General features: G+C 46.3%; 2 protein-coding genes across 2 annotated transcripts in view; one reads left to right on the top strand and one right to left on the bottom strand.

Annotated features, from left to right (window-relative positions):
* Window positions 1-25,202, bottom strand: part of LOC137615160 (glycerol-3-phosphate phosphatase-like) — a 50,032-nt gene that overhangs the window by 12,215 nt on the left and 12,615 nt on the right. The window contains exon 2 of the mRNA XM_068344797.1: window positions 19,357-19,526. Coding sequence (XP_068200898.1) covers window positions 19,357-19,526 — 170 coding nt within the window. The remainder of the gene's footprint in view (window positions 1-19,356; window positions 19,527-25,202) is intronic.
* The window catches only part of LOC137615159 (transient receptor potential channel pyrexia-like), a 495,727-nt gene continuing 488,246 nt past the window's right edge, over window positions 17,722-25,202 (top strand). The window contains 1 exon segment of the mRNA XM_068344796.1: window positions 17,722-17,725. The gene's annotated coding sequence lies outside the window, so the exon portion shown is untranslated.

Raw genomic sequence — 25,202 nt, 5'->3', positions numbered from 1 at the left:
TTGGGAAAGAAGATAAAGAACTCTTTACATTTAAAAGAGGACTCAAACAACAAAGGTAAGTATCACCTAAAAAGTGGGAAGGAGGTGGGTGACTAGTACTATTCAGAGGTATGTATTAAATTCTACTTTGAATACGTATCTATTTCCACAAGTCTTACCTCTGAATAGAACAAGCTGAATTACACAGTTCATTATTATTATCATTTTTATTATTACTAGCTAAAATACAACCCTAGTTGGAAAAGCAGGATGGTATAAGCCCAAGGGATCCAACAGGAAAAAAAAGCCCAGAGAGGAAAGGAAATAAACTACAAGAGAAGTAATGAACAATTTAAATTACTGGTATATGTTTTAAGAAGAGTAATGTCATTAAAATTGATCTTTCATAGATAAACCATAAAAACTTCAAAAAACCTAAGTGGAAGAGAAATAAGATAGAATTAGTGTAACAGAGTGAACCCTCAAAAAAAACTTCAAAAAACCTAAGTGGAAGAGAAATAAGATAGAATTAGTGTAACAGAGTGAACCCTCAAGCAAAAGAACTCAACCCAAAGACAGTGGAAGACCATGGTACAGAGACTATGGCATACCCAAGACTAGAAAACAATGGCTTGATTTTGGAGTGTCATTTTCCTAGAAGAACTGCTTACCATAGCTGAAGAGTTTCTTCAGCCCTTATAAAGAGGAAAGTTGTCACTGAACAATTACAGTGGGTTTACAGGTGTATGAGGACAGAGGAGAATGTGGAAAGAATAGGCCAGACTAGGCAAAGGAAAAATGAGCCGTAACCAGAGAGGGGGATCCAATGTATTACTGTCTGGCCAGCCAAAGGACCCAATAACACTTTAGTGGTACTGTACTATATCATAGGCAGAGGAAATTATTTCCCATTATCACATCTCCATGGGCGACTCTCCCTTGCTTTGTAAGGTAATGCGTGTGATAACGGTTAACCAATACTGTTTCGTTATGGATTCATCTTTAGGAAGAGTTCCCTTGATAGATATTTGGAGATATCGCTCTGGGTTCAAAGCTTATGCTGAAGGTTTCGCTTCTCTTGTGCTTATCTTGAGTATCGTTGTGATAGACCAAAACAAACTTAATTAAATATTAACACAAAGAAAAGTAGGCTAGGTGACACAGTATAACAAAATCATTTAGTTTAGTATAAATATGCTTACTGTATCTGACTGCAGCAAGGTGAAAATGCTACATTACATTTCAACATAACAGAATTAAATGAGTCATAAATAATAGCATAATACTGATAAAAATTAGACTATTAATCCATAAATAAAGTATAATAGATAAAAAAAGCTATTTCTTAAAGTAATAAAACCCTATCTGAATTATAATTCTAAAAAAAAGATACTTTTAACACTTCTAAATACAAATATTTACAATCCTCATTGCTCACCCTTTAAGGCAATAACTGGAGATAATTTATAAGTAGCTGAACAATTGAGAATTTGAACACTTTGGTATCTTACTTTTGTTAACACAGCTGAGCTGCTGAGTAACTTGCTATTGTGGCTTTAGCATACACATTCGAATAGCTTCGTAAAGAAACAGAAAACAAAAACTTAAAATATTGAGCTTTCCCTTTGATTTCAATCTGAGAGTTTATTAAACAACATACTGTAGATACATCAAGTGAAATAGGAATGCCAATTTATTTCTGTATAAATGTTCACTTCAGCTAGAATATGACAAATTCGTAGATAATTTGTATTTTTCATAAGTATACAAACCTTAGCTATTTACACGGGGTAATTACTTCGGCGTAGCTGAATGACGAGCCATTAGAATTTTAACGAGGGTTTACTACCCCACCTCTAGATAGCGGGGGATAGGGAGGGGTAGCTTGCTACCCCCCCCCCCACCCCTCACACACACACTAGTGAGTGCTTTACTTTGCTTAGAGGTAGGACTTATCCCGGGGGACAGGGCTGGCGGGCAAATGTGTGTAAATAGCTAAGGTTTGTATAGCTAGGAAAAATACAAATTATCTACGAATTTGTCATTTATTCCGTAACTGAAATACAAACCACGCTATTTACATGGGGTGACTCAACCCTTAGGAAGGGCGATAAGTCCCTGCCATACTGGCTTTTGGCTTTGCCCGGGGACTCAATATTTGAGTGTGAAAGTACTCGAGAAATAAGGAGTCCCTGCGCCTCGCTAGCATCGTTGTGAAACTGCTGCGGCCTACATACGCTGTGTGTGAAGGTGAAGAGTGTGACTCGTCCTAGGAAGTTGACCTGGAGTTCTTCCGATGGAATTCTAGGTTAGGACTCTCCCAATACCACCTCGTCAGGGTATGGGGACATGACAGTATTACTCTTAATACTAGGAACACAAGGAAGCATGGTTTCCCTGCAGTGGTTTGAGGTCAGCTATGCAAAGAACCCAGGATGCTGCTTTCTCCAAGGAAGGAGAGGATGAAGAAAAGAATAAGGGCCAGACAAATCTTTTCATTCACGCAGACTAAGACCGGGTAACAATGCCCTCAACCTCTGCTACCTGTCCATTAAGGAGCCTAAGGTTAGACCAGCTATTGTGTATCCATCACAGGGCTGATAGAGAATGTATCGAGCCTCCTGTGTGTCACGTCTTGCAGGTAGTGGGCTGTGAAGGTCATCTGACGCTTCCACCCCTGCTTGTAGAACCTGTGTCACTGGGAAGATCTTCTTGAAGGTCAGGGACGTTGCTGCGCCCCTTACATCATGCGCTCTAAGGCGACATGACGGAGGAGGGTTAGGATTCAGGGGCAGATGGATCACCCTATGAATCCATGCGGAGATGGTATTCTTGGTGACCCTCCTCTTGTTCTCCCAGTGCTCATAAATAAAGCTTACACTTGGGGACGAATGCAGCCGTTCTTAGAGATATAACCTCAGACTCCCTTACTGGACACAGTAGGAGAAGGTCTGGGTCATCTGTTACAGAACGAAGACTCGAAATCCAGAAAGAGTTGAATCGAGGATCCAGCACTCTCGGATTCTGTGTCTTAGCCACAAACTCAGAGACGATTACGAACGTTACCTACCCTCATCCCCTTGCATGGACGATGTCATACGAGAGACCATGAAGTTCACCGACTCACTTGGCCGAGGCCAAAGCTAGTAGGAGCACCGCCTTTCGAGTTAGGTGTCGATTTGAAGCCTGGCAACATGGTTCGTAGGGAGGCCTCCTAAGAGGCCTGAGACTTCGAACCAAGTGCTCTGGAGGGGGTCTCCCTTCTGACTGAGGGCGGGTAAGATCGTATCTTCGTATGAGTAGGGAAAGTTCCGGCGAGGAAGGAATGTCCGCTCCTTGAGCCTGAAGGCTAGCCTTAAGGCTGAGCGATAGCCTTTCATTGCAGAGACTGAAAAGACGCCTTCTTTCCGCAAATAAACGAAGAACTTCGCTCTTGCTGGAACAGTGGTATTGAGTGAAGAGATACTCCTTCACGATTCCAACCACCGAAAGACTCGCCACTTTGCCTGGTAGGCCACTGCGGCTGACTTGCGCAGGTGTCCAGACATCCTGTTCGCAACTTGTTGTGACAATCCTCTCTTAGTGAGGGGATGCTGGATAGTCTTCCAGGCGGTAAGTTGAAGCGAAGCTACGGCTTTGAGGGAGATGTTGGCATGTGGTTATTTGCTTGTGTCGCAGAGGGTTCTCCCGGAAGTTCCGTTAGGAGTTGCGGGAGGTGTGGAAACCATTCCGTGAGATGCCATAGCGTAGCTATAAAGGGTCATCGAGCGATTGACCGATATTCTGGTCTTGTCAAGCACCCTCCTCATCAGACAGACGGGGAAAAAGCGCACCTGTTGGTGCTGTCCCATCGTTGTTGGAAGGTATCTTGTCAGTGTGCTTTGGGATCTAGGCCTGGGGGCAATACAGCAGGAGCTTGAAGTTCAGCGCTGTAGCGAACTGATCGACAGTCGGATAACCCCACAAAGTCAGGACTTTGTTGGCCACTGGATGATCCAAGGACCACTCGATACTCATTATCTGAGATGCTCCGTTCCGACTGTCGGTGAGCACATTCCCTTTGTCTGGAACGAAGCGAGTCGATAGAGGGATCAAGTGGACTTCGGTCTATCTCAGTATCTCTACTGAGAGATGGGATAGCCGCTTTGAAAAGGTACCTCCTTGCTTGTTGATGTAAGCCACTACTGTGGTGTTGTCGCTCATCACCCCCCAGAGTGATCCGCTAGATCTTTGTTGGCACTGTTGAAGGGCCAGGAGGAGCGGCCTTCATCACTAACAGATTTGTATGGAGGCACTTTTCCGATTCTGACCACAGGCCTGAGGCCCTGTGGTACAGAACGTGGAAACAAACCCCCCCCCCCTCCCCGCCGGTTCCTTTGAGGTGTCCAAAAACAGCCTCCAATTCAGGGAAAGGAACATGGAGATCTATTCTTTTCCGTAGGATGCCCAGAGACCCCAGCCAGATGTCAGGCCACGAAGTTGCCTGCATGGCACACTTCTCTACACTCTCCTGGCCTAGGATCTCAGTAGGAGAATAGGACACGTGTCGGTTGGAGAGTCTCTTTAGAGGGACTCCCCCAGTGAGTTCCTCCACGGAGTGGTGAACCGTAAGACCCAAACAAGTCTCCTCTAGGATCTCGAAATACCTCCTCTGATGGACTCGAGGAGGAGGGAGGACCTTGTTATTGGCGCTGGATCTGTTGGAGGAGGCGAGCTCAGAGAGCTGGCCTTCAACCTTGTCTCTGGCACTCTTCATCCCTTGTGACCAGGGCAAAGCTGCACTGGCCCTGGAGGGTTTCTGGGTGCCATAGACTTGGTCCAAATAGGACATCAGCTAACAGAAAATACTACGGGATATGCTAAGCATGAAACATTATTTGATTAATATGGAAATCGTTGGACGCAAAAGGCATATCTATACCTTAAAATTCCCAGCATGACATTGCGAGAAAATCACCTTCTCTTGACAGGCAACATAGAACTCTCTCTAACAGCTACCATGAAGTGACTATACTGAGTTTTTTTTAATGAGACGCATTTGCACCGACTCGCAGCGGTGACCTTTTAGCTCGGAAAAGTTTCCTGATCGCTGATTGGTTACAATTATCTTGTTCAACCAATCAGCAATCAGGAAAAAATTCCGTGCTAAAAGGGCACCCCTGCGAGTTTGTGCAAATCTGCCTCGCTAAAAAGAGTTGACTATAGGTGGGTAGCAAATGCATATGACAAAATGTCTGTCTGAGACAGAAGTAAAGGCAGAACCCTACAAATATGCAACGGATTCAAGCGGTTAGGCAGGGTTGCCACCTTGCAATTAAAGTCTAATGGCTACTTCCAGCTGCCGCTAAAAGAATATCCAAATAAATGACGGAAGGTTTGTTCGTAGGGGAACAAATGTACAGTAAATGATCGATTTATGCTAAACTATAAAATTAAACCATTAAACAAAAATCCATTATCCAATTTTCTGAACAAAAAGAGAAAAAAAAACTTCTTGATATAAAAACTTCCAAGTCTATAGCACCTACACAGTGAACATGGAGATGGGACACAAAATAAAGGTACCCAAGACGACAAAAATACCTGAGCAATTGTGATACCAAATATCCTGCTCTGAAAAAAAATTATAATTTGAAAACTATGCCTTATGTACCCTGCCGAATGAGATATTATGAGAATCAAGAGCGGCAGTGATTTCCTGGACCACGAGGCGTGGAAATCGGTCAAAGAACGCTTGCCTGGCAATTCCAGGAAGGGAGGGTTGTGGAGGACAAATGGCACAGTTCTTACAGTTGATGTTCTGAAAGAGGCTGTTAAGCCTGTACATCCAGCACAGAGAAAACTTTTTTCAAGTCAAAAAGCTCACGCTTCCAAGATAGCAATGTGGCCTACAGGTAAGATTCACCAAAATAATGTATAAATATTAGTAATTATTTATCTCACGACTTGAAATCATAGGTATTAATGTCTAATGTCTGACTGGATAACAAGGCACACCTAATATTAAATTAAGAGTAACTAAAACAGCTGTGAAAATTTATAGAAAGAAGGAAGCCCGCCAATGGTATGAGACAATCATGTCATATTTGATGAAGTAGTAAATAGGTTGTCCAAATGTCATATAAAAGGCATAGAAGTATCAATACATTATAACAAACAAACAAAACAAATATTTTACAATTTTGCTTTACACAACTTATCCAAATTGCAAGATGAAGTAAATAACACTTAGCTTGTGTAAGTCGTGTAACTATGAGCAGCAGCAATTAACAAAGTATGGTAGTTAGTATGTGTAGTACTAGTGATATGTCAATATATTTAGAGGAAGATTTACCAATATAACCAACCAAAAATTGAAATTACTCACAAATTCTAGAAGAGTTACCGATATAACCAACCAAAAATTTAAATTACTCACAAATTCTAGAAGAAGAGTTACCGATATAACCAACCAAAAATTTAAATAACTTAGAAATTTTAGAGGAAGAGCTACCAATATAACCAACCAATAATTTAAATCACTTACAAATTTTGGAGGAAGAGTTACTGATATAACCAACCAAAAATTGAAATAACTTACAAATTTTAGAGGAAGGGTTACCCATATAACCAACCAAAAATTGAAATAACTTACAAATTTTAGAGGAAGGGTTACCCATATAACCAACCAAAAATTTAAATAACTTACAAATTTTAGAGGAAGGGTTACCCATATAACCAACCAATAATTTAAATCACTTACAAATTTTGGAGGAAGAGTTACTGATATAACCAACCAAAAATTGAAATAACTTACAAATTTTAGAGGAAGGGTTACTGATGTAACCAACCAAAAATTTAAATTCCTTACAAATATTGGAGGAAGGGTTACCCATATAACCAACCAAAATTTTAAATTACAAATTTCTTAAGTTGATATTGTACAATATCAACCCATCTACTTTTACCCATTCCCAATTCCTGTTTTAAACTCCCATATTTCTGGGAGCCTCATGCTATGAACATAAAAAGTGTGTTCAAATTTTATTTTTCTTTGCATTAACACATTTCATAGATACACTTCACATCGGATTAAAACATGCTCATAAAACCATACTGAATTCTAATAAAATGAATAGCCTTCACAGCCACCAAACAATCACTTATGCACTTCCAGTTGTTTGAAATATCCTTTGGCTCACAGTCTTTCTTATAGTAGATAGAAATACAGTAATGACAAGGAAAAGCCCTCAACTACCTGCTTTATATTCCATATAGTTTGGATATGAGACAGTGACTTCCCGTGTAAATTATTTGCTTGAATTAAAAAAACTAATAATGCAGTATAAAAGCTCAGTTCGTTTCATTATAACCTCATCAACAATGAATAAGCGTAAATTACAATTTAAGTAGGAAGTCCTATGGAACCCAGGAGTTGGGAACACAAGGCTCAGATTGGGGATATACCCAAGTCTCTTGGGCTTTTTCCACACTATGCCTTTTTTTCTACACACGAGGCAGTCTCTCCACACCGCTGGTATAGCGAACGAAAATCGCCTATATTGCTGTCGTCACATGCAAATGATATCGGAAACACATTTGCTGATTTTTCATGAGTGAAGAGGGAGCTTTAAGTTGACAATGTTCTAAAATATGAATGTGCGGATTTATGAATTTTAATAATGAATGTCATTATAAATATTGTAGATTGAGTATTAATTATACAATACAATAATGTATCCTAAATAACTTTGCAAAAACAAATTTGCCATAATTGGTATGCTAAGGATGTTTGTAAATTGAAAAAATTATTGAACTTAGCAAATTCATTCTTTTCTATATCATCCAGACTTAAAATCCTCCCATAATCCACAGTAAAAGTTCTTTCCAAGATGATGTAACAGAACTCAAACATTTGTATTCTTTTAGACTTTTGTCCCATACTACTGGTTTCATTTCTACCATAGAAATAAGCAATTCTAAATCTATATTTTGTTCCATGTATGTGTGTTTATCAATGAGAAGCTCTGTGTGGAATACTACTGCCTTCTGAACAAGAGGCGGGAAAAAAAAAGAAAAAGAAAAAAGAAATCGCTTGTGTGTAGACTCGTATCGAACATAATAGCCAACTATCACCCTCAGCGGAGAAGATCCGCGCAAAGCTAGTGGGGTACCGCTCATGCACAGCGGTGCCGCTGCGGAGAAAAATACACTCTGCTCTTACTGTGAAAGGGGCCATATAATCTATCAGTCCACTGACAAAGGCGGGTCCGCATCATTTGCAGCAGCGGAAAAAGAAATGCCTAGTGTGAAAGAGGCCTTATACTTGGCAAGTCTGTCTCTCTACGTTTAGCATCAAATCTCAACTACCATTCATGTAAAATGACATTACCAAGACTCCAGTTTTCCATGAAATATCAAATGAAAATTGTATCGTGATGAAAATAAGATGAAGAATCTACGTTAACCTAACACCAAAACTTCAATCACTGAATATCACACCCTTTTCGTATATCACCCCTTGAAAAAACCCAAAAGTGGATGGGCCTTGCTGAGTAGCATTTGAAAAAAGAAAAGAAAAAAAAGACCATTTAAAAATGCAGATGTAGAGAATTCTCAGATTCCTGTAAACCTACACTCTCATGTTCTACTTTGCCATTTTACATGGTTCTATAGTCTTAAAATGGCCTGTCTTGGCCAGCAACAAAATATCCTCCTTCCTTTGTTATCGTGTTGAGAGAAACAATCAGGTATTAACATCACTAGTATCAATGGTTTTCCATAGGTACTAATGGATAGCTATCACTGTAGTACAGTCCTGGCTACTCGTTGCTTCAACCTAAGCTAAAAAATCACGTGAAAATATGTTCTACTGATGTGCAGAATCTAGCATGCATTACCCTCAGACAGTAAATGAAACTCAAACCAGTCTTAACAGATACAAACACCAATTCGAAGATCACCTTTAGCATATCTAATAATATCACTGTAATATGGAGCCTAGAGGTAGTACTGAAAAACCTATTATTATTTTGGAGATTTCATCTTGTAATACAAACATTTTTGTAAGGATCGTGAACTGTTCCACTCGTCAGCCATTTAATAGTCTCATATTATGAGTTTCAGACTTGTGAAGCACCCAACATCTAGTAAGAACCATTTGACAGTAGCTAATAAAACGACTGCAATCATTATTTGCGTTTTGGAACACAATTCACTAAGAACCACAACAAGGAACAATAGTCTATGTGTATTGGAGAGAACAACTAGGAGCTACGACCTATCGTATGCTGCTTTTGAGGCGTTGTGATTAGAAACTGGATTACCCACAATGCAGTCAAGAGCCTTTTCCAAAACCCATTACATGTGATACCTTTGTTACGGAGGATAAACCCTTTATGTGAAGGAAGTTGTTGAGGGTGGTGTGGTTTGACAGTGATTGTTCCCATTTAGCGAACCGGAATTTTATCAAGTGGTACACAATACACAGACTGAATATAGTTTGATTCCAGGTGCTCTTTTTGCAAAAGCATTTGTGATTTATTAATGTGTTACTATACTGTCTTTAACAGTGTTCAATGGTATACTATTTTCTTTACAAAACTAATCATTTTTTTTACAATCTTCTTTTATTTTCATTTTCATAATCTCACCATAATCCTCAACTATTTTTTAAGTCAATGAACCAAAACTTAGTAATTTAATATTATGAAATTATAAAAGAAATCTTATTTGAATTACACATTGCTTGTAGGGTTCCTTAACAAAGAACCAAAATAAGTTTAAAGGTTTAAAGACCACTCATGAATGGCAGAGGCAAGGGACAGTGACATTGCCCTATCAAGCAGGACAATGCCCTAGAGACTTTCAAATGGTCAGCGCCCAAGGCCCCTCTCCACCCAAGCTAGGACCAAAGAGGGCCAGGCAATGGCTGCTGATGACTCAGCAGATAGACCTATAGGCTCCTCCAAACACCCCATCCTTAGCTCACAAGGATGGTAAGGTTGCAGCAACCAATGAAACTAAAGAGATTGAGCAGGACTTGAACACCAGTCTGGCAACCACCGGTCAGGGACGTTACCACATCGGTACAGTACTATGAATGAATAATATGACAAATTCGAAGATAATTTGTATTTTTCCTAACCATACAAACCTTAGCTATTTACAGAGGGTTTACCTTTTAGCGCAGCTGAAATGACGAGCCAATAGTTTTAACGAGGGTTAATTACCCCGCGCTAGTTAGCGGGGGGTGGGGAAGGGTAGCTTGCTACCCCTCCCCCCCTCCACACACCGGTGACTTGCTTCACTTCACTTAGAGGTAGGACTTGACTTGGGGGTCAGGGATGGCGGGCACATATGTGTAAATAGCTAAGGTTTGTATGGTTAGGAAAAATACAAATTATCTTCGAATTTGTCATTTGTTCCGTAACCGAAATACAATCACGCTATTTACAGAGGGTGACTTACCCCTTAGGAAGGGTGGAAAGTCCCCAGCCTTACTGACTTCGGCTTGCCCGGGGGCTCGATCCCTCAGTGAGCAGCACTAGAGAGAGGGAGCCCCTGTACCTCACAAGTTCCTAGCATCGCTAGGAACGAGTGGCCTACATAAGCAGTGTGAGGAGGAGAGTGTGACTCGTCCTATGAAGTTGACCTTGAGACCTTCAGATAGGAATTATAGGATAGGACGTTCCCCATACCACCTCGTCAGGGTATGGGAGACGCAACAGTATTAAGCTTAATACTAGGAGCACAAAGAAGCATGGGTTACCTGCAGAGGTCGAGGTCAGCTATGCGAGGACCAGGATGCTGCTTCCCCAAGAGAGGGGAGAATGAAGAAAGAAGTAAGGGTCAGACATACTCTTTCATTCACGCAGACTAAGACCGGGTAACAACGCCCTCAACCTACTGCTACTTGTCCAAAAAGGAGCCTGAGGTTAGACCAGCTGTTGTGCAGCCACCACAGGGCCGATAGAAAACGTATCGAGGCTCCTGTGGGTCACGTCTTGCAGGTAGTGGGCTGTGAAGGTCGTTTGACGCTTCCAGACCCCAGCTTGAAGTACCTGCGTCACAGAGAAGTTTCTCTTGAAGGCCAGGGATGTAGCAATACCCCTGACATCGTGGGCCCGAGGGCGACGTGACGGAGGAGGGTCAGGATTCAGGGCATGGTGGATAACCCATCGAATCCAAGCTGAGATGGTGTTCCTGGTGACCCTCCTCTTAGTCCTGCCTGTGCTCACAAACAAAGCTCGCACATGAGGACGGACTGCAGCCGTTCTCTTCAAGTAGTGCCTCAGACACCTCACCGGACATAGTAGCAGCTGGTCTGGGTCGCTTGTTACAGAACGGAGACTCGCGATCCTGAAAGAGTCGAACCGAGGATCCGGCACTCCAGGATTCCGAGTCTTGGCAACAAACTCAGGGACGAACCTGAACGTTACCTACCCCCATCCCCTTGAATGGGCGATGTCGTACGAGAGACCATGAAGTTCACTAACTCGCTTGGCCGAAGCCAAGGCGAGTAGGAAGGCCGTCTTCCAAGACAGGTGGCGATCGGAGGCCTGGCGTAACGGCTCGAAGGGAGGTCTCTTAAGAGACCTGAGGACTCGAACCACGTTCCAAGGAGGGGGTCTCACTTCCGACTTGGGGCAGGTAAGCTCATAGCTACGTATGAGTAAAGAGAGTTCTAGCGATGAAGAAATATCTACGCCCTTCAATCTGAAGGCCAAGCTTAAGGCTGAGCGATAGCCTTTCACTGCCGAGACAGAAAGGTGCATTTCTTCTCGCAGATACACGAGGAAGTCCGCTATTGCTGGAATAGTGGCATCGAGTGGAGATACCCCTTCCACGACACCAACCACAAAACTCTCTCCACTTTGCTTGGTAGACTCCCTCAGAGGACCTTCGCAGGTGCCGAGACATTCTCTCCGCAACCTGTTGCGAAAAGCCTCTCTCCGCGAGGAGACGCTGGATAGTCTCCAGGCGTGAAGCCGAAGCGAGGCTACGGCCCTGTGAGGGACGCTGGAGTGGGGTTGTCTGAGAAGCTCGTGTCGTGGAGGAAGCTCCCTTGGGAGCTCCGTCAGGAGTTGCAGAAGGTCCGGAAACCATTCCGCGTGATGCCATAGCGGAGCTACCAGAGTCATCGAACAGTTGACCGATAGTCTGGCCCTGTTGAGCACCCTTCTCATCAGACAGAAGGGTGGGAAGGCGTACACGTCGATGTTGTCCCACCGTTACTGAAAAGCATCTTGCCAGAGTGCCTTGGGGTCCGGGACTGGGGAGCAGTACAGGGGCAGCTTGAAGTTCAAGGCTGTCGCGAACAAGTCCACAGTCGGGGAACCCCACAAAGTCAGGATTTTGTTGGCTATCTGAGGATCCAAAGACCACTCGGTACTCACTATCTGCGAAGCCCTGCTCAGACTGTCGGCGAGCACATTCCTCTTGCCAGGAATGAAGCGAGCTGATAGTGTTATCGAGTGGGTTTCGGTCCACCTCAGAGTCTCTACTGCAAGATGGGATAGCTGTTGCGAAAAAGTGCCTCCCTGCTTGTTGATATAAGCCACTACCGTGGTGGTGTCGCTCATCACCACCACGGAGTGACCCGCCAGGGACCGTTGGAACTGCTTAAGAGCCAGAAAAACGGCCTTCAATTCTAGCAGGTTGATGTGAAGGCACTTTTCTGATTCTGACCAAAGGCCTGAGGCCCTTTGGTTCAGAACGTGCGCCCCCCACCCTTCTTTTGACGCGTCCGAAAACAGAGTCAATTCCGGGGGAGGACGAGAAGACTCACTCCCTTCCGCAGGTTCTCGTCGGCCAGTCACCACCGCAAGTCCATCTGTTCCAGAGACCCCATTGAGATCAGAATGTCCGGGGAATCGGATCCTTGATTCCACCGAGACTTGAGCCGCCATTGAAGGGATCTCATCCTGAGGCGGCTGTTCGGAACCAGACGGGCCAGGGAGGATAGGTGGCCTAAGAGACACAACCACGATTGGGCAGGGAGTTCTTTTCGCCTGAGGAAGGGTTCCGCCACCCTCCTCAGTCTTGCTATCCGGTCGTCTGATGGAAAGGCTTTGTGGAGATTGGTGTCTATTAGCATGCCTAGATAAACCAGTCGTTGGGACGGCTGCAGAGAGGACTTCTCAAGGTTTACCACGATCCCCAGATCCTGGCAAAGATCCAGAAGCCTGTCTCGGTGCCGAAGAAGGGTCGACTCCGAGTCTGCTAGGATCAGCCAATCGTCCAGGTAACGAAGGAGACGAATGCCGTTCCTGTGCGCCCAAGATGAAATCAGGGTGAACACTCTGGTGAACACCTGAGGAGCTGTGGAGAGACCTAAACACAGCACCTTGAACTGGTAGATCTTGTTGTCTAGGCAAAATCTCAGGTACTTCCTGGAAGACGGATGGATTGGGATCTGGAAGTACGCGTCCTTTAGATCCAGTGTGCACATGAAGTCTTGTGGTCTCACCGCAAGTCTGACCGTGTCTGCTGTCTCCATGCTGAACCGGGTTTGTTTGACAAACCTGTTCAGAGCTGAGAGATCGATGACGGGTCTCCAGCCTCCAGTAGCCTTCTTTACAAGAAAGAGTCGACTGAAGAAGCCTGGGGAGCCGTCCACGACCTCCTGGAGAGCACCCTTCTCTAGCATGGTCTCGACTTCGGCCTGAAGGGCCAGCCCCTTTGCCGATCCCGTGGCATAGGAGCTCAACGACACTGGATTCGCTGTCAGGGGAGGTTGAGATGTTGTGAACGGGACGCGATAGCCTTGGCCGATCACTGAGACCGTCCAAGCATCGGCCCCGTGTTGCTGCCACCTGCGGACGCAACGCTGAAGACATCCCCCCCACAGGTGGACATGCAGGGGGACTGCCACCCCTAGGGCTTGCGGCCGCGGCCGCCACCCCCAGGAGTCTTGCCTCCCCTGGAGGACTTACCGCCCCTCTTCACCTTGGCTGGAAAGGGCTGGGGCTTAGACACCACCTTCTTAGCTGCCGGTGCCTGTTTGGGAGCCTTACGAGGCTGTTGCTGCTGTTGTGGCGGGGCTGGAGGCTTATAGGGCCGAGTTGTAAGGGCCCTATGGAGGAGGGAGTCCATGCTGGATTTCCTCCACCTCTCAGCCGTTCGCTCCATGTCTTGAGGCTCAAACAGGTTCTCCCCCAGAAGGGAAGCATGTCAGAGCCTACACACATCCACGGCGGGGACCTTCGGATGGAATCTCTCGGACACAGCATCGCGACGCTTCAACACCGAGTTGGCCCACAGGGTGGTAACCTGGTGCGCCAAAAACTCGATGGAGCGGGTGCCCGAGAGTAAGAAGGTCTCTAGGGCCTTCCTATAGGTCTCCTTGGACAAGTCCTCCGATCGCAATAGGATGCCCAGAGATCCTAGCCAAAAGTCCAGCCACAAAGTGGCCTGCATGGCACACTTAGCGACCTTCTCGTGGCTAAGGATCTCTGCCGCCGAGAACGACACCTGCCGGGCAGAGAGTTTCTCAAGGGGAACTCCCTTCGCCAGCTCCTCCACAGAGTGATGGAGAGGAAGAGCGAGGTTGTGCTCACCCAGGATCTCGAAATACCTCCTCTGCTGAAGACGAGGAGGAGGGATGAGCTTGTTCCCGGCAGTGGAACGACTGGAGGAGGCAAGAAGTGCGAGCTGAGCGTTGGCCCTAGCCCTGGCACTCTTCAGCCCCCGAGACCAGGGCAGAGCCGCACTGGTCTTAGGGGCCTTCCGAACGTCAGACACTTCATCCAGAATCGTGTCTTTGCCTTCACGGGGGGGGGGATGACTGGATCCATAAGCCCGTTAAGTTGCCTTATAAGGCTTAGGACCTGCCAGAAGGCATGTTCGGACTCTTGCTGTTCTCCTCCCTGCGGGCTGGCAGCTAAGTCTCCTGCCCCAGGGATCTCTTCCTGGGGTGACACGTGGACATTCCCCTGGGTAGTCGTGGGTTCCTGACGAATCCTTGCAGAGGATTTAGGGACGGTCTTGGAGTCCTTGGATTCCCTCCTGGGAGGGATACAGGATCCCAACAACGAGGTTCGAGGGGCCCCTTCCTCACGAGACGATTCTCCTGCATGAAGCGAAGTCTCCCCCCCTGGTGCCGAGGGGAAGACTACCGCCCCACTGGACTCACCTGAGGACGGAAAGGCCTCATCCACGGGAGAAGGAGAGAGCACTCGTGCAGGAGAAGGGACCTTCGCGACCGACCTCTTGGGAACCAACTTCGCCCTGGGGGAAGTGACCACGAAGTCCACTCCTCTCTTTCTCTTCAGCGTAGGAGAGACAGCCGTTGGTTTGTTACCTTGGCCGGCGAGTGCAGGTTTCATAACCCTCACTAACGCCCGTGCCAGAGGATCAAACCAAGTCTGTTGCTCCAAGGACACAAGAGTCCGAAATCCTCGCTAAAGGGAAAGGGATCGGGCGATCCTTTGGAGTGGACACGACGGTACCTGCCTGAAAAGAAGGTGGGGAAGAATGATGTACTAACCTCTCCTCGTCCTGCACTACCAACCTGTGTTTGGGTGGAGGTGATCCCGAGTGCCGTCTAGGAGAACGCGTTCCTGCTGCTACCACCGGCTGCGGAATTCGCCGCGAACGATGGTCGCACGAGGGCGAATGGTCGCGCGGGAGCGCGGGCGAGCGATCGCGCGGGCGCGCAGGTGGATGATCGCGCAGGCGAGCGGGCGCGCAGGCGAGCGGGCGCGCAGGCGAGCGGTCGCGCAGGCGAGCGGTCGCGCAGGCGAGCGGGCGCGCAGGCGAGCGGGCGCGCAGGCGAGCGGGCGCGCAGGCGAGCGGGCGCGCAGGCGAGCGGTCGCGCAGGCGCGCAGGCGAGCGGTCGCGCGGGCGCGCAGGCGAGCGGTCGCGCGGGCGCACAGGCAAGCGGTCACGTGGGCGCGCAGGCGAATGATCGCGCGGGCGCGCAGGCGAGTGGGCGCGAGGGTGGGCAGGTAAATGAACGCGTGTCCGAGGCGGCGAACGCAAGCGTTGGCCCGACGGCGAGGAAACGCGCTGCCGCGAGGGTGAGGAAGACCGCTGGCGATTTAGATCCACAGACAATCGATGAAGAGCTGGTGAGTGCGGTCGCTCAGGTTGGCGATGGCGTGATGTGGCATGTCGACGCGTTGGCGAGCGATGGCGAGCAGCATGCGCAGGTGAATGACCGCACAATGGCAAGCGATGGCGAGCAGCATGCGCAGGTGAATGACCGCGTGATGGGGTGCGATGGTGATCAGCATGCGCAGGAGGGCGATCGTGCAATGGCGAGCGATGGCGAGCAGCATGCGCAGGAAGGCGATCGCGTGATGGCGAGCGATGGCGAGCAGCCTGCGCAGGTGGGCGATCGCGTGATGGCGAGCTAGAAGCTGGCGAACCATGTTTCTTCAGGAGCGTTGGAGAACGCTGTTGAATAGGCGATACTAAGATCGCCTGTGCGCGCTGGCAAGCAGGTGAACGCTGGCGAGGAGGTAATCGCTGGCGCGTAGGTTATCGCTGGCGAGCCGGAGATAGCTGGCGAGCAGAAGGTCGACGCGTGTCATGTGAAAGGACAGGTGGCGCGGCAGGAGGTGCGGTGCGTTCACGAGCAGGAACTGGAAGATCGCTGGCGCGTTGGCGAACATGTGTTTTTGACACACGCACAGCACGATGTTGCATAGCCACAGGACCAGGCAGATGGTGAGCAGGGAGCTCAGCAGGAACTATAGGGTGGTCAGAGACCGCAGGGCGATGGTCCTCAAATGAGCGCTGACGCTCAGAAGAGAGCTGACGAGCAGGAGAGCGCTGGCGAGGAGGGCAAACATCAGGAGAGAGCCGACGAGCAGGTGAGAGTCGGCGAGCAGGAGAGTCTTGACGAGCAGGAGATCGCCGACGAGCAGGAGAGCGCTGAAGATGAGGAGAGCGCCTGTGCGCTAGCACTGCTCGAGGAAGGGAAGGATCCTTAAGCCCCGAAGGGACCGTTGCCCGTCGGGTGACGAGTTCTCCAGAAGCCGAAGACCTGGCAGGAGATGGTGAACGGTCTGCAGAGAGGTTCAAAGAAGGCGGAGCAGTAGGTTGAGGCTGACGAGGAGAGTCCCCCCCCCGGAGGATGAAGACCCAAAAAGGCGCCTCTTAGTCCCCCTGTAAGGGGAAGGGAGGCCCTTGTGGCGTAGCGGACGGTGAGCCTTACGGCGGAGGCGGCCTCGGCGAAGATCGTCGGGACCATCGGTCCTCCGAAGGGGAGTCTCCGTCAAAGCACTTCCCTCAGAAGGAAGCTGAGCAGCAGCAGAGACCGAAGGACTCACTTCCCCCTTCGAAGGATGTACGGAAGGGGGAGGAGAGCCTAAAGTACCATCATCCGCAACAGCACCTGCGGCGGATTGCCCAGCCACGTCAGAGGCCTCTGTCACCACAACGTCGACAATAGACAGAGGGTCTACCTCTGCTACCGCCGGCGACTGCTTAACAGCGGCCCCCAACGAGACAAGGTCAATTAAAGCGACCCTGGAGGGCAAGCCCTTAAGCCCCAGGGACGACCAAATCTGTAAAAGATCATCATTGGTTAAGGCATTATCAATAACCTCCCCCGGAGGAGGAGGGGGAACCGCCTCGCTATGGGAGGCGATGCCCTCTCCCCCCACCGAAGGTCGGGAAACAGAACAAGGGCCTGCGCTCCCACTCAGCCGCCTCTCCTTAGGAGGCGGACGAGGGGGAGCTTCGGAGGAGGTTTGAGCGGCGGAAGAAGAGTCCCAAGAACCTTCCTCCTTCAAGGCTAACCCCGGAGGAGAACGGTCTCTCTTGGACTTCTTCTTACGCCGATGGCCAAACCTCTCCCACTGGGAGGCAGACCACTCCCTGCACTCACGGCACATGTTCTCCTGGTCACACAGTCGGCCCCGACATTAAGGGCAGAGGGTGTGCGGATCCGTAGTTACGTCCGACATGAAAGTGCCACAAAGACGGCCGGCAACTCCAGGGCACGTACGCATTGTAAAGAGGAAATAAAAAAAAAAAAATAATGAAGGTCAACTTCCAACCAACACACACGCTGAAAAGAAAGAGCAGAAAATTAAAGGCTGTCACGAGGACGATGAGCAGACACGTCTGATCACCGCCGAGCCAAAAGTGAAGTGAAGCAAGTCACCGGTGTGTGGAGGGGGGAGGGGTAGCAAGCTACCCTTCCCCACCCCCCGCTAACTAGCGTGGGGGTAATTAACCCTCGTTAAAACTATTGGCTCGTCATTTCAGCTGCGCTAAAAGGTAAACCCTCTGTAAATAGCGTGGTTTGTATTTCGGTTACGGAACAAATATATTTCTTATAACTCTGGCAACAGAAAATCTCTTGTTGTTATCATGCGCAGAGAGAACACCATCTGACAGAGAGAATTCCGTACCGAGTTAGAAGTGTGACATGATACTCAATTTTCCTTTTTCCAGAGTTGCCCAATCACGAGGAAAGCCCGTATGTAATGAGAGGGACTACTGTATACTATACTGCTAAGCTATGTGATGACTGGTATAGTAAAGCACTTGTTACGCAGTTAGAAGGTGAGCAAAATACTCAGATACAGACACTACAACTTGAGTAATAGGAAAAAATATGTATGTAGTCTAAATACACAGTACAGTGGATATACAGTTTAATGTAAAATAAAAATGCTAATACCTGCTGAAATAAAGTCATTACAATAAGCAAAAAATATGAGACTGCTGTAATAATAATAATAATAACAATTATAGGATACAGACAAGACAGATGGAGAAGCTCTACCTTAGTACCTTTTCAGCAGAGTAAGAGGAGTGCAATCATTAGACTAAGCGTAGACTAACTCACAGACTTAACGGCAGATACTGTAAATGGTTAGTCTCCTTTCATACAAATCTATTCGCAGTGGTCTACCTTCATTGTAATTTCAGCCAAAATGCCTTCCAATAATGCAAAAGGATTTGAAATTACAAGGCAAATGTACTAGATGCAGTGACGGACTGACGGTCTACTTTTGTACAAAGTTTGAAATCCTCAATTAATAATGAGGAAGAGATTACTACCAGACGTACTAATAATCAAAATCAAACCATTTGAAAATCATTTTCTATACTACAGCCTCTTTTCATTCTTGGTTGAACAATTATGTGCAAACAAAAACAAATTATGGATTTAAGATTCTGGAAAGTAAAATAAAATACTACAGACCATTAACTGATATTACTACCATAAATTCTATCATCTCTATTGACAATAGAAGACTTGCCTTCCAGCTTTCTAAAAGCAACTACTCGTGTCCTGCGCAAGTTGAACCAAGCATCAACCATTGATTTATAAACGTATGAATACAGATGGACGCTAATAAAACAGAACTTCAAAAACCTTTCTGAAAAAATTGAGCATCAAAAAAATACTATACTGTAGCACAAAATCCATACCTTCTTTATATGAAATCCTAAAGCACTACATTTTTCATAGTAGCTCTCCTGTGTCTTTGTTGAGTTGTTAGTTACAAAAAATACTTTCTTCCCAAGATCGTGAAACCTCTGAACGGTTTCCCGTGCCCCAGGAATTACATCCATTCCTTGAGCTCCTTGCCATAAAACTCCTGAAAGATACAAAAATCATAAGTCACTTCTATGGTCTTCACAAGCTAATTTCTTACCTGGCCTCAACAACCATACTGGTACATAATAGCATAAGTTTAATCATTCAACACAAAATATTGCATTACTATTATTACTATAAGCTAGTTTAAGCAGAGACACATTCCTAAATTTTCATTGGGCTCACCTGAACAGTTTTTCTTTTAATTGTTTAAAGGTTTTAAGGTCGCTCATGAATGGCAGAGGCAAGGAACAGTGACATTGCCCTATCAAGTAGGAAAATGCCATAGAGATTAACCTATATTCGTACAATCAGCACCCAAACCCCCTCTCTACCCAAGCTAGGACCAAGGAGAGCCAGGCCGATGACTCAGCAGATAAGACCTGTAGGCTCCCCCAAACCCCCCCATTCCTTAACTCACAAGTATGGCGAGGTTGCAGAAACCAAAGAAACTATACAGTTTGAGCAGGGACAAGCCCCAGTCTGGTGTTCACCAGTCAGGGACATTACCACAACCCTAAATGTCGAGGTGAATAGTTGGAAAACGGTACAGTAAAAAGTTAAAGTAGTTGGATAACTAGGAGGGATTACATTTAAGGGAACTGATTAAAAGTATATGGGTGAACACAATCCTGTTGAGATCAAATGGGCTATTTTCCCTGTTGGAGTCCCTGGGCTTATAGCCTCCTGCTTTCCCAACTATGGTTGTAGCTTAGCAAGTAGTAATAATAATAATAAAAATAATAATAATAATAATAATAATAATAATAATAATACCAACTTCAGTTTACTTACCAAGTAATGTGAACTAAAAGTGGTAACCTTCTCAAGGTATTCAAAACAACAAAAATCAAAAACTTTATTCCAGCTCTGGCCAAGTTATGGAATGATCTTCCTAATCGGGTAGTTGAATCGGTAGAACTTCAAAAGTTCAAAGTGGCAGCAAATGTTTATATGTTGAACAGTCTGACATAAGTATTTTTATACTTTAGATATGACTTATCTGTTTTGATGTTGTTACCGTTTTTAAAGTATTTCATTGTTAATAATTTCTCATATCGTTTATTTATTTCCTTATTTCCTTTCCTCACTGGCCTATTTTTCCCTATTGGAGCCATTGGGCATTTCCAACTATTGTTGTAGCTTATCTAGTAATAATAATAATAATAATAATAATAATAATAATAACAATAACAATAATAATAACAATAACAATAATAACAATAACAATAATAATAAATAATAATAATAAATAATAATAATAAATAATAACAATACTAATAACAATAACAATAATAATAATAATAATGATAATAATAACAATATGTTATTTTGATAATAAAATAAATTTTTGAATATACTTACCCGGTGATTATAATAGCTGCAACTCTGTTGCTCGACAGAAAACTCTACGGAAAAATTCGCCAGCGATCGCTACACAGGTAGGGGGTGTACTCAACAGCGCCATCTGTCGTTCAGATACCCAGTACTCATTGTAAACAAAGAACTCAATTTTCTCCTCGGTCCACTGCGTCTCTATTGGGGAGGAAGGGAGGGTCCTTTAATTTATAATCACCGGGTAAGTATATTCAAAAATTTATTTTATTATCAAAATAACATTTTTCAATATTTAACTTAGCCGGTGATTATAATAGCTGATTCACACCCAGGGGGGTGGGTAGAGACCAGCAAAATATGTTTACATCATATGAGCTAAGAATTTTTATTTCATTTTAGAAGTTATCAAAATAACTAAAACAAAATAAATAGGTACCTGGTAAGGAAGTCGACTTGTACAATTACTCTGCCTTTTTAAGTACGTCTTCCTTACGGAGCCTCGCGATCCTCTTAGGATGCTGAGCGACCCCTAGGATCTGAAGTATCAAGGGTTGCAACCCATACAACAGGACCTCATCAAAACCTCTAATCTAGGCGCTTCTCAAGAAATGACTTTGACCACCCGCCAAATCAACTAGGATGCGAAAGGCTTCTTAGCCTTCCGGACAACCCAAAAACAACAATAAAAACATTTCAAGAGAAAGATTAAAAAGGTTATGGAATTAGGGAATTGTAGTGGTTGAGCCCTCACCCACTACTGCACTCGCTGCTACGAATGGTCCCAGAGTGTAGCAGTTCTCGTAAAGAGACTGGACATCCTTAAGATAAAAAGACGCGAACACTGACTTGCTTCTCCAATAGGTTACGTCGATTATACTTCGCAGAGATCTATTTTGTTTAAAGGCCACGGAAGTTGCGACAGCTCTAACTTCGTGTGTCCTTACCTTCGGCAAAGCTTGGTCTTCCTCATTCAGATGGGAATGAGCTTCTCGTATTAACAGTCTGATAAAATAAGATAAAGCATTCTTTGACATAGGCAAAGATGGTTTCTTAACTGAACACCATAAAGCTTCAGACGGGCCTCGTAAAGGTTTAGTTCGTTTTAAATAGAACTTAAGAGCTCTTACAGGGCATAAGACTCTTTCTAGTTCATTTCCAACCATACGATAAGCTTGGAATATCGAACGATTTTGGCCAAGGTCGAGAAGGCAGCTCGTTTTGGCTAGAAAACCAAGTTGTAGAGAACATGTAGCCGTTTCAGATGAGAATCCGATGTTCTTGCTGAAGGCACGAATCTCACTGACTCTTTTAGCTGTGGCTAAGCATACCAGGAAAAGAGTCTTTAAGGTGAGATCTTTCAGGGAGGCTGATTGTAGCGGCTCGAACCTGTCTGACATAAGGAATCTTAGTACCACGTCTAAATTCCAACCAGGTGTAACCAAACGACGCTCCTTCGTGGTCTCAAAAGACTTAAGGAGGTCCTGTAGATCTTTATTGTTGGAAAGATCTAAGCCTCTGTGACGGAAGACTGATGCCAACATGCTTCTGTAACCCTTGATAGTGGGAGCTGAAAGAGATCGTTCTTTCCTCAGATATAAGAGGAAGTCAGCTATTTGAGTTACAGAGGTACTGGTCAAGGATACGGATACTGACTTGCACCAGTTTCGGAAGATTTCCCACTTCGATTGGTAGACTCTAAGGGTGGATGTTCTCCTTGCTCTAGCAATCGCTCTGGCTGCCTCCTTCGAAAAGCCTCTAGCTCTCGAGAGTCTTTCGATAGTCTGAAGGCAGTCAGACGAAGAGCGTGGAGGCCTTGGTGTACCTTCTTTACATGTGGCTGACGTAGAAGGTCCACCCTTAGGGGAAGTGTTCTGGGAACGTCTACTAGCCATCGAAGTACCTCGGTGAACCATACTCTCGCGGGCCAGAGGGGAGCAACTAGCGTCAACCTTGTCCCTTCGTGAGAGGCGAACTTCTGCAGTACCTTGTTGACAATCTTGAACGGAGGGAATGCATATAGATCTAGATGTGACCAATCTAGGAGAAAGGCATCTATATGAACTGCTGCTGGGTCCGGGATTGGTGAGCAAAATATTGGGAGCCTCTTGGTCATCGAGGTTGCGAAGAGATCTATGGTTGGCTGGCCCCAGGTGGCCCAAAGTCTCTTGCATACATCCTTGTGGAGGGTCCATTCTGTTGGAATTATTTGTCCCTTCCGACTGAGACAATCTGCCATGACATTCAAGTTGCCTTGGATGAACCTCGTTACTAGTGATATGTTTAGACCTTTTGACCAGGTGAGGAGGTCCCTTGCGATCTCGTATAACGTCAGAGAGTAGGTCCCTCCTTGCTTGGAGATGTACGCCAAAGCCGTGGTGTTGTCCGAGTTCACCTCCACCACTTTGCCTTGAAGGAGAGACCTGAAGCTTTTCCAGGCCAGACATACTGCCAGTAGCTCCTTGCAGTTGAAATGCATTGTCCTTTGACTCGAGTTACATATTCCCGAGCATTCCCGACCGTCTAATGTCGCACCCCAGCCTACGTCCGATGCGTCCGAGAAGAGAACGTGGTTGGGAGTCTGAACAGCCAGGGGAAGACCCTCTCTTAGGTTGATATTGTCCTTTCACCAAGTCAGACAAGACTTTATCTTTTCGGAAACCGGGATCGAGACCGCTTCTAGCGTCTTGTCCTTTTTCCAGTGAAAAGCTAGATGGTATTGAAGAGGACGGAGGTGTAGTCTTCCTAGTGACACAAATTGTTCCACGGATGACAGCGTCCCTACCAGACTTATCCACAGCCTGACTGAGCAGCGTTCCTTCTTCAGCATCTTCTGGATGGATAGCAGGGCTGGGGGCTGATCGTCTTGTTGTTCAGCAACGTCCTCATCAGAGGGTTCCTCATCCGAAACTGATGAGGAAACGGCAACGGAGTGGGCAACGTCTGGCTCGCTGAATCCGGTCGCACTGGTGGATGCGTGACGGAGCCGGACGCAATATCATGGAACTGCTGCACAGTCTGTGAACTGTCAACAACCATGGGTGCGCGAGGAAGCACAGCGTCAACCCGAGACTGTCTAGACCGTCTGGGTTGTGCAGTCAACACCCTACCGGGTTGCTGAGGTTGACGCACTGCGTCAAAACAAGTCACCTCTGCTGGTTGTTGAACGTCCTGAACGTCAACAACCACCTCCGAGCGTCGCTTAACGTCAACGTGCGGCTGGCAACCCACACTGGGTCGCATCGGTGGAGGAACCACCTCAACTGGCAGACGCGAGTAGGTTAACTCAGCGTCAACAGGGCGCACAACCGACCGGTTGGAAGGTTGTTGGCCAGAAGGTTCGGTAGCAACCTTCTCCGCATTTAAGTCCTCTATCAAGGACGCAAGCTTGGACTGCATGTCTTGCAGCAAAGCCCATTTAGGGTCTACGGGAGCAGGTGTGGCAACAGACGGGGTTAGCGACTGAGGCGGAACCGTTTATCATCCCTGAAAGCCTTGTTATGCGTGACATAATAGTACAGCAAAACTTCAAAGGCTCGAAAACAGCTGTGAAGTTGACCTGTAAACAACTTGGAGCGTCTCCTGGCTAGGCGCCAGGGAGAGTCTACCAGAATTGAGAAGTCTATCTGGGCAGAGGCATGAACTCCCAAGCCGAGAACTTCTCTCGTGTCATATCAGACTCTCGCACTATAAACCAGTTTAAAAGAAGGGAAAGCAAAGGTTGTATCCCCCAAACTCCTCCTGGTGAAAAAACCAGTCGCCTAGCCAACGTAACGCTCTCTAGGAGAGCGAGAGAGCACTAGCTTAAAAACAACGGCTTCGAAGTAGCTAGGCCTAGTGTAAGCTCTGACGTTTAGGCGAACGAGGAGCAGCAGTTACAAAAAGATCCGGACGAAGATCCTTAAAAAAAATCATCATGATTTAATTAAAGTCCATAGGAGGCTAAGCAGCTTTAGGCTCCTCTCCATCTGACAGAGTCCTCAAGGGAATATCAGTAGGAGGGAGAACAGCAACTTCCTCATCTACAGGAACCTTGTCCGATAAAAGCTGAGTCTCTCACTGGTGTATTAGTAGCGGACCAGAACGCAACGTCATGTAACTGCTTGACAGTCTGTGAACTGTCAACAACTGAACTGTCAACCACAACAGGTGCGTGAGGACGCACAGCGTCCACTCGAGACTGTTTTGACTGCCTAGACTGAGCAGTCAAAACGACTCTAAAATGCGGAGGTTGACGCACAGCGTCAAAACAAGTCAACTCCGATTGTTAGTGAACGTCTTGAACGTCCACAGGAGCATCAGCAAGTGGCCTAACGTCCAAATGCGGCTGAAAAACCACACG

This window comes from Palaemon carinicauda, chromosome 21 (genome assembly GCF_036898095.1).
Source record: "Palaemon carinicauda isolate YSFRI2023 chromosome 21, ASM3689809v2, whole genome shotgun sequence".
In the NCBI taxonomy this organism is placed as follows: Eukaryota; Metazoa; Arthropoda; class Malacostraca; order Decapoda; family Palaemonidae; genus Palaemon; species Palaemon carinicauda.
The sequence above is the reverse complement of the archived record's forward strand: the minus strand, read 5'-3'. Positions and strand labels throughout refer to the sequence as shown.